We start from the raw sequence: 10,019 nt of genomic DNA, 5'->3' as shown, positions 1-10,019 counted from the left end.
GCACTCAAGCTACCTGGAGGCGGAATACCAATTTGTCTTGCCATATACTCAATTTCCGGCAAGATGAGCTTGGTATTGTGGAGGCGTCATGCGGGAAGTGTCCGTCATCGTGGCGGTCAAGTACATGGACAATATGGTGTTCGAGCTTGATTCGCCTCTGCCCTTCCTCCCTCTAGCCGCCTTCGCCGCCTTGGTCCCTTGCGGCCGACGGCGCACACGGGAGAACCCCCGACATCGTTTGTCGTGCCCTCAACCTCCTGCGAGGCAGCCTCTTGTGCGGCGCACTAGACGAGTATTGGTCACCCGCCGTGTGCTTCGAGGTCGAGCCAGAGCTGGACCGCACACCGCTGGCCCACCTTTCCTCGTCTTTGACGGCCTCCCAGACATCGACATGTCTGAATTCTTTGCCGGTGTCGTCGAAGTAGACTTGCAAAGTCGATCTCAGAATGTCGGCTCCTGTGGCTCCGCTTTGGTAATGATCCGCTTCGTTCTTGTAGATGCCGCAGAATTTTTTGACATCCCTGTCGACTAGGTCAAAGTGATCCCGGAGCATCTTCAATGTGCGGCGGCGGGACCCTCTTGGCTTGATCTCGTTGTAGGCCTCGGTGACCTTTTCCTAGAAGCACTTCCGGAATTGTTGATTCCCGACGATGGGATCGTACGAGACGCTGATCCAGGCGTTGTACACCGCCATCGTGTCCTTGCGGCTGTACGGATGCCGACCTACATCCTCATCCTCCTCGGCCGCCTCCGCCTCTTCCTCCACGGCGTCGAATGCCCTGGAGCTTCCACCGCCTCGTCCTCCTTCCGGATGGGGTTCATCCGGATAATCCTCCCGAATTTGGGACAATCCCTGCGAATACCTCGGGGCGGAGGGACGAGCGTATGCATCCACATCAAAAATGGGGTGGTTGGTACCCCCCGGCGTCGACGAGCCCTAGGTGCCCGGCGTAGACGAACCGGAACCACCCAACACGTTGTACACGCCCCCAGTCGCCAAACGCGTTGATGTCAAACCCGCCGGAGCCGCCGCCAGAGTTTCCGTCGCCGGACATTTTGTGATGAGAGATTAGATGAAAATTGGAGAGGAAATGGAGTTTATTTGGAGGATTTGATGTGTATTTGTGTGTGAAATAAGGATGAAATATGAGTATTTATAGAGTAAAAAAATAAAAAAATATAGGAAAATGGTCGAAAAACGGTAATATTACCGTTTTCGAATTAAAAAAATGATTTATTGCGTCAGCGTGACGAAGTCCACTCGCGGGCCGGCGAATGGGCGTCACGCATGGCGCCGGAGCGCGCCACGTCGCGCAAGCGCGTGGCGAGACAGCCCGCGAGGTGTCTCGGTGGGCAGGGCGTCTCAGCGAGACCGGGACGAGACGGGGCGCTGCAACGCGTCTCGCCGCCGTCTCGTCTCGGCGGGACGAGATACGAGCCACCCGCGAGACGCGTTGCAGGTGGCCTTAGTGCGCAATTTGAGGGGGAAATCTTCGCTGGCCGATTGCGAAACTCTAACCCGGGCGATTTTCAGTCACGAAAAATTCACCATCGCTGACACCCCTACAGTAGCATCTGGCTCAACATGAGTAGATTAAAGGAATTAAATCCACGCAACATGATTTGTCAATGGATCGATCTACCGGTTTTAATCAGAGGCAGCAAGAAACAACTACAAATATTTTTTGTTTGAATTGTTCCGATATTTTTGGATATTTTAACAACTAAAAAAAAGGTGAACTCCAACCATATGATCAGTTAGACACAAAGAATATCACATAATATGAACTTGAAAAGAAATAGGAACAACAAGTTTACAAGGTTTGGTTTTTTCAGAGGGCAAAACGAAATAAGAAAACTCATCAGTTGTTTAAAAACTCCCGCATACCTTCCAAACAAGACCAATACCGTGACAAAGCGAAATACGAGATGTAACAAAAAGCACTCTATCCTGCCATCTTTGTGAGGCGATGGATGGTGCTTCTTGCAACCCTATTACCAGGATCAAGTTTCATGACAGTTCTGAGATCTTCAGCTCCAAGCTTGTATTTCTCCATGCTCTCATAAAGGAGAGCACGCTGGACTAGAACAGATACATTCTTGCCATCACGTTCAAGCACCTGCACAAGAGAACATGACTCTCTCAAGTTATTTATGTCGCGACAAGCAATTCAACTTGATTGGATGTGTGAGAATGTTATGTCTCAAAGTTACATGATTCCTCTTCACAAAAATTGTAGGCATTCCATCAACATTCATAGTAGGGCAACTTGGAAACCCATTCAAGATGCACAGATTTTAGGTAAATAATCAAATAATTAAAGATGAAGGTGACTGGTACATTGTAAGAAGAAAATGATAACTGTAAACATAAGGCACCCAGCAAAGACCAGATGGTGTATTTAATTAGAGAGGGCAAAATGTTTGGATGTATACATATATGTGAAATTTAATGCTGGGTAAAGGCATCAATGCTACAAATTGCAGTTCGAGATACTCAGTTCTACCATAAGCCTGCTCTAACATTCATCAATGTTGACTATTATTACCCAGAGAGTGACTAATTGAGGATCAATATGCAGAAGGAATTATAGTGCCCATGTGAGACCAATCAGTACATTATATATATGCAACAAGTGGAGTCCCACTTACAGCCGCTAGCTCCTAAATAGAATTTTCATTTTACACCAATAAGAGAACAGAGAATTTCATGTCTATAACATTTCCAAGTTTCTCTTATTATAACTGCAGAATAAGGACTAGGATTACCAATGGGTTCATCTGTAGAAATTTGAAATAAGTAATTGGATAGATATGATAGTTTAGAGAATAAACTAGCACCTTTGTACAGTCAGCTACGGCCTTCTTATACTCTCCGACTTCCTTGTAGCACGAAGCCCTGTTGACTAACACATCCTCTGTCCCATCATCACCAGCCTTCTCAAGAAGAACAACGGCCCAAGACAACCATTTTATAGCATCAGCAAATTGGCCCTGCTTGTAATTATCCATACCCTTATTCTTTGCAGACGAAGCAGAAACACCGGCAGGGGGAGGAGGAAGGCCTTCAAGCTCAGTTGTTCCCCCTGCATCATTTCCTGCAAAATCTTCATTCATTCCCCAATCATCACCCTCCGAGAACTGCTGGGTAGCAAATCCTTCAGCCCCTCCTGTTACTCCACCAGCAGTCGAAGAAAATAAAGCATCAAAGCCATTAGCTCCCGAGGATTGTGTTTTAGGCTGACTTTGACTGGTCGGTACACTGCTAGAAAACCCGAAATCACCTAATGGATCATTGTTACTTGTAGGAAAAGCACTGGATGAAAATGTGGATCCACCAGTTTTTGAAGGGGCATTCTGAAAATTCGCAAATGCATCGCCCAATGGATCACTGTTATTAGCGGAAAAGGCATTGGAAGAAAATGAATCTCCGCTTGTTTTTGAAGTGGCATTTTGAAAATTCCCAAATGGATCATTGTTACTTGTGGGAAAGGCAGAACCTGATGAATTCGAAGTGGCATTTTGAAAGCCACCAAACAAATCATCCCCAAAACCACTCTTCTCAGTTGCTTTATTTGCTGACTTCATACCAGCAGACGACTTAGACGAAAAATCCACCAAAGATCCAAAAGGGTCCTTACTTGAACCCATCCCCACACCTCCAACTCCACCCCCTGTCATACTTTTCATTGATGGACCCCCAATATTTGAATTTCGAAAGCTACCACCACCCGAATTCACGTTGTTACCACCAACACTCGAACTTCTGCCATAACTTCCTCCATAGTTCACATTTCCACCACTACTACCGACATTAGTTCCTGCAGCCCCGCCGACTGAATAAGTAGTTTTTGGCAACGAATTCCCCATATTCCCCATCGAGAATGCACTCTGGCTCGTGACAGGGGCTGTGTTTTTCAGAGGCACATTGCTGCTACTCTTGTTCCCGCCAATTGCGGAGTTCACCAAATCACTAAACAGATTGGGGTTCTTACCATTCACAATGCCAACAACGGATGCACTGGAACTTGGAGGGGCGGGGGAGTTCCAGCTCTTCCCAAAAATGTCTCCCACCATAGACGTCGGGCCCGATTGAGCCGGCAATACGGGCTGATGGGTCCAGGACGACGCCGTATTCGGTTTCGGTTGAGCTGACGAATATGCGTACGCAGTTGATGAATACGACGGCGTCTGGTTCCTCTTATCATTCATAGGCGCCGAACGGCCCGAGCCGAGGCCGAGATCGAAATCGAAGGCGTTTACCGAGCCCGATTTGTTGTTGTTCGATTTCCCGTAGCTCGAATTCATGATTTATTCCGCCTCTAGATAAACGATCCAACAATTGAAATGAGATGGTAACTAGATCGAATTTAAACGAAGACTAAATCATTCGATCATACTAAATCAGAATGAATGGAAATAAGATAAGGGGAAATCGGAGAACCTAGATGAGATATGATCTGTGGATCGATCTGCCTTGAAAGAGGAGATGAAGACTGAGTCGAGCTGACTTAGGCAGTGGGTGGTGCCGCCGGGAGCGGTGGAGCTGTGCTGCGATGATGTTGTGATCGGAGCTTTTCGATTTAAGCTGGAATTTGGGGATTCAGAAATAAAATAAGACTCGTTTGGAAATTGGATATTAGAGGGTAGTTTAGGAAATTCGCAAGGACAATGTATGATGTGTCCTTTGTATTTTCAAACATTTTAAACTTTATAATCTTCAATAAATTTTACTACTACTACTAAAGATAGTCATTAAACATAAGGATAATCATTTAAGATCATATACATTTTACACCATTTTATGATATTTTGTCTTTTTTTCAAATTTTTTACTTTTAAGATATTTTTACCCATTAACTAATATCCACTAAATTATGTTATGAATCATGGGATATCTCAACTCTCAAACGATATTATCATTATCTGATTTTATTTTCCATTCATTTTTCTTTTTCTTTTTTCTTCTTTATTCTTTCATTTTTACCTGTACTTCTTATTATTCATTTCTTCTCTCTTGAGATGCTTTCAAATTTAATTTTGGTGACACTCTTCTTCACTTGAATAGTATATTTATGTTAGATAATTTGGAGTACGATTTATAAAACTAGTAAAAAGGTAAAAATTATAGTACAAACAAAAATCTCACATATTTATAGTACTTTACACAAATATTTAATCTAAACAATGGTTAATATTAGCGTGCCGACAACTATATTGTGCCAAAACTCGATTATTGGCCCAATTCGACTTATTTTTTAATAGAGTAAAGCATTAACATAATATGTTTGGTTTACATGCAATGTTTAGTTTATGATTTGGATTGACTAGAAAATAGTGGAAATTATATATTGAAACTAATTATCATACATATGAATATCCAATTCACGGCTCAATGTGTCGACTGTTTATTGTCTCGTCTTTTGGTTTAACAGTTATGAGTGGAGGGCTACAATAATGGTTCCATTTTTGTATTACCAATTTATGAAGGATGCTTCCATAGTCTCTGGCTGCAGTGCCAAAACGTCGTCGCATGCGGGTTGTATTATGCTTAGATATCAACTCTATTGCATTTCCAACTCTTTATATGTAGTGTTATATTCTACTAAAACCAAAAAATGAATTAATATCGTTTCATGTAATATTCGTTTGAGGCAAAAAGTTACTAGTAACAAAAATTTTACAAAATAGTACCAAATGACCGCATCAACAATTTATGGCTACGGATTTGGTGTCGAATCCGGGAAGAATACGGGTGACCGCAGCCTCACAGGCGGGCTCGATTTGAAGGAGTGGAGGCTGCTCTATCTTAAACTGATATACACATTCTTGTTTGAGCTCGAGCCCTTTTACCTTCTTTTCTTTACTGCCTTCGCCCTTATTATCCAAACCCAACTTCTTCATTTTGTTTCTATGTGGAAGATGAGTTTGTGGGAGTACTCCTTTTATACAGAAGAAGAAGTAGTGTGTTTAGATAGTTTCATGTGGAAGAGAGGAGAGAGAGGCTAGGAGATAGAGATTCGCCACTAGTTGCTTAATCAGTCACGATTCAAGTATAAGCATTGGATGCTCATTTATTTTTTTCAGTGGAATATAGCATAAATCTCATGATATTCATCTTTGTTATTGTGCTTGCTTTCTTTTCACACTGACACCAACAAAACCTAGATGAAAAAGACAGTCGTCCTAATCACTAGAATGATTGAGATTCAAAGACTATGGAGTAGTACTACTTTTATCTTCCAAAATATTCCATTTAATTCTATCTATCAAGCTATTTTTCTGCAGTGATTAATAATTATCGTCGGAGAATTAAAAAATGTTCAAGCAATATATATAAGTGCAACTCCAACTCCACTAGTTTAGGCATTTTGGTTAGTGTCACAAAATCGTTTTGTCCAAAGCGGACATTATAATACTAATATGGAGTTTCACAATAATCACAAATTAACACAACGAGTAACATAAATATCATAGACACATATAATTCAATCTACATCTGATACATGAAATCTTCTACTTGGACACCATGCATGAAACCCCTACTTGAACTACATGAACAACTGAACAAGAAAAACCATAAGTACTAGTACTACAAGAAGAAGCAAGCTCAAGCCAGCAAATTCTACTGTTTACAATAACGATGCTCGACAAAATCTAGCACGCCATAGCGACAGACTTCCTCTTGGAGCCTTCCAAGATGGATGATCCATCAACAAACTGCACTGCCTCACAGATGTTGAGCAAATTCTCGCTCCTAAAAGCCGGCTTCACCTGACATATATGAGCTTCATGAGGCTTATACTGATACACGCATTCGAGTCTGATGAGGCTGTCCGAAGCAGCTCTAGCACTAGCCGCCTTCTTCTCTTTCTGCTCATCCACAAATGGAAAGAACTTCATGTTTTTAGCTATGTAACGAGGATTGATTTGTTTTTGTTTAAGGGAAAAAGTATGAAGGTTTGCTCCTCTTTTATACAGGAACCAAGTCTTGTGTGAAGTGGAAAGGAATTTAGATTCGCCACTAGCTAGTTGGGAATCTTTTGAGATAACTATTGCTTCCTTGCTTTTATCAATAGAAGAGGTATACATTCAAGATCCCTTTATTATTTTCTGACATATTCCTTTTGTTAGAAGTTGAATTCAGCTCATGTTAAGGTAGATGTCTTTACAAAATTTAAGGGGAAAACATGGTTTTTTGTAGGAGTGGATTGCTACATTATGTTATTGAAAATTTTATTTTGTCGAAAATGTATGTATCAGTAAATACTAGGAGTATTATACGTTTGGTATATTGAAAATTTAATATGACCAATTTTCAACATTGATATTGTATCGAAATTTGATATACAGTTGTACCAAAATGTGTGACAAGATTAGAAACACGTAGGAGGATTGACATCAAGACGTAGGCTAGAATATGCCACTTTATGTGAGCATCATCAAATCTATTGTGAAAAGTGACAAAATGGAGTATATATTTTCGAAATAATCGAAAATTTCTCTATTATCCGTCGTCGTCGTCTTCTTCACTTTTGATGTGTATAATGTATATGAATGAAGTGATCACATCCTAGCAATGTTGTATGGAATAAAGGATATGATTCTAGCTTGGCAGCTCACTCTGACATACATATGGAATATGATTCTGTTATCTAAATCCATTCATGATCATAGATTCAACACAACAAAACTCATCAAAACACTCGCACTAAGTCCAGTTTTCATTGTTTTTACATTTCTGCATCCAAAACTGACATTGGAGGAATCCCCTGCTGATTCCTAAAAACATTAAGAGGATCAATCTTTGTCTTGGCTCTCACAAGCCTATCATAGTTTTTCAAGAAGTACTTCTCTCCCCATGTTCTTGCAACCTCAACAGCATCTGTACCAATACTGCTCAGCATGCCTTCAAAACCAAGATCAAGATCCATGTAGTTGACATAGGCTGCCCTTGGCTCAGACGAGGCGAAGGGTGTCATCGCGTTGTAGAAGCCCCTTATCCAAGCTATGTAATCTTGGCTCCTCCCATTCTCAGCTTCATCCCATTCAACAAGATATTGGATTGTGAAAATGTTGCCTTTTCTATGAGGGAAAGCTATGGATTCATTGCTTATTTTGTGCATGGCTCCACCATAAGGGTCTAGAATCACATACCCCTTTGGCTCTTTTTTCAGAATCTTGGTAGCAGATTTGATCCCATTCACCGGAATCGGATCCCTCACGTAGTCCGATTTGGCCTTGAAATAGTTCTTGCCCTTTAAAAACCGATCTCTTAGACTCGAAATCGAGCTCCCCTTTTCGAGCCCTGAGAAGTAGAGAACGGACTCGATCCAGCTCATCTCCGTGCATTCTCCCTCGACGATTTCCAATTCAGGAAATGTCTCATTCATGATCTTGAGAGTTTCCTCTTTTGTGCCCAAGTAGAACCCCTTGAATGTAGCTGTGAGCCCTGAGGCTTTTGCCTCAGGGAGAGAGGCCCCTAGGAAGGACGACAGGTAAAACTTATCGTCCAACCCTGGGGCTACATGCTGCCACATGTTGACCAGGTCTAACATGCAACCTTCAGATCTTGCCCTATTCACAATAAACCCTGTCACGCGCTCCGGGACTTTAACAAGTCGGATTTTCCATGCGTACACAACGCCCCAGTTCCCTCCCCCGCCCCCACGGATGGCCCAGAACACGTCCTCCCCCATCCCCGCCCGGTCCAACACCCTCCCCTCTGCATCTATTAGGAGCGCATCCACCACATTATCCGCAGCCAGGCCGTACATCCGCGACAAAAGCCCGAACCCGCCCCCTCCGACGTGGCCCCCTACCCCGACAGTGGGGCACGACCCCGCGGGAAAACCGAGCGACAGACTCGACCTAGAAATAGCGTAATACGTCTGGCCCAAAGTCGCACCGCCTTCCACCCAAGCAACTTCTGCCTCCGAATCCACGGACACGCCATCGAGATTCATCATATCGATCAACACGAACATCCGGCCGTCCCCTGCCATATACGACGCGCCCTCGTAGCTATGGCCGCCGCTCCTCACTCTGATCTCCCATGACCCCAGGTGGCAGCACACGACGGTGGCCACCAGCTGCTGCCGGGTCTCCGGCATGACGATGGCCGCCGGCTTGGGGGTCTCGGCCACTGCGAACCGGAGATTCTGAATGGAGAAATCGAGCAAGCTGAAGTAGGTAGTCGGATCGTTGCCGGAATTCGGGTAGAGAGAGAAGTTAAACACACTGTGGTCAACCAAACATGATTGGAGAACTTCTACACTCTCATGACAGTAAGCATGAGCAAGAATCTGCATGACAATGAACAGAGGAAACAGAATATTTGTCGATAGATTCTTCATTGCTACAAATTGTGTTTTAGAGGATGCTAATTATGCAGAAATGGAGAAAGTCTGCCGTTTTAAGGCAAAGATTAGAGAATCATTTGGCAAATAGAGGACAAAAGGATGGAGAGATCAATGGAGAAGGCCGGCATTGATTCAGACATGAACATAAACAGACAAAGAATATATAATTTGAGTCTACTTTTTTAAGGATTAATGAACTGAAACCAGACAAATGCATGGAAACAAGGCCGCCTTTGTTTCTTCGTATTCAATCTAGTTAGTACTCCTCCTACTATATTTCACAGTGAAGAGATGCACACAAAACTCAAGCCACCATTTTTATAGTAGAATTTTCTTGAAGATAATTTATCAGTTTTCTGTTTAAATTTTTATGTTTCATATTTGCTTTTATGTTCAATGTCACTAGGAAAGAATATTCAGCAGCAAGATTCAAATTCTTGCTCATAATATGAATGTGCAACCTCAATAGAGTAATTAATTTGGGCCTAATACAAATTCTTTGCGCGCCCCCTATATAAATAGAAATCTAGAATAAGAAAAATTAATATTTTTAGAAAAAAATGTACATAATAAACTAATAGGGCTATAGATTTTGTTCTTAAAATGGATAATTTATTAGTTTTAAGTTAAAAAATTAAAACAAATCAAAAACTCATC

The 10,019-nt window shown here is 42.3% G+C and overlaps 2 protein-coding genes across 2 annotated transcripts; both read right to left on the bottom strand.

The window, feature by feature from the left end:
* Nucleotides 1–1,758: 1,758 nt before the first annotated feature.
* LOC121766376 (uncharacterized transmembrane protein DDB_G0289901-like) lies at nt 1,759–4,588 on the bottom strand. The gene is made up of 3 exons (XM_042162669.1): nt 4,445–4,588; nt 2,842–4,322; nt 1,759–2,120 (listed from the first exon to the last, which is right to left on the bottom strand). Exons 2-3 carry the CDS (start codon nt 4,306–4,308, stop codon nt 1,947–1,949), a joined length of 1,641 nt encoding a protein of 546 aa, XP_042018603.1. The 5' UTR covers nt 4,309–4,322; nt 4,445–4,588; the 3' UTR covers nt 1,759–1,946.
* A 3,145-nt stretch (nt 4,589–7,733) lies between these two features.
* Nucleotides 7,734–9,696, bottom strand: LOC121766636 (reticuline oxidase-like). The gene has a single exon (XM_042162912.1). The coding sequence runs from the start codon at nt 9,354–9,356 to the stop codon at nt 7,734–7,736; it is 1,623 nt and encodes a 540-aa protein (XP_042018846.1). The 5' UTR covers nt 9,357–9,696.
* Nucleotides 9,697–10,019: the final 323 nt, after the last annotated feature.

Source organism: Salvia splendens, chromosome 15 (genome assembly GCF_004379255.2).
Source record: "Salvia splendens isolate huo1 chromosome 15, SspV2, whole genome shotgun sequence".
Classification (NCBI taxonomy): Eukaryota; Viridiplantae; Streptophyta; class Magnoliopsida; order Lamiales; family Lamiaceae; genus Salvia; species Salvia splendens.
This window is presented reverse-complemented; position numbering and strand designations above follow the sequence as displayed.

Bases quoted from the DNA above. Each gene is read 5' to 3' on its own strand.
- LOC121766376 (XM_042162669.1), bottom strand. From the start codon at position 4,308: ATGAATTCGAGCTACGGGAAATCGAACAACAACAAATCGGGCTCGGTA. The intron at 2,121-2,841 runs GTGCTAGTTTAT...TCTCTTGTGCAG, and splicing joins CCGTAGCTGACTGTACAAAG to GTGCTTGAACGTGATGGCAA.
- LOC121766636 (XM_042162912.1), bottom strand. From the start codon at position 9,356: ATGAAGAATCTATCGACAAATATTCTGTTTCCTCTGTTCATTGTCATG.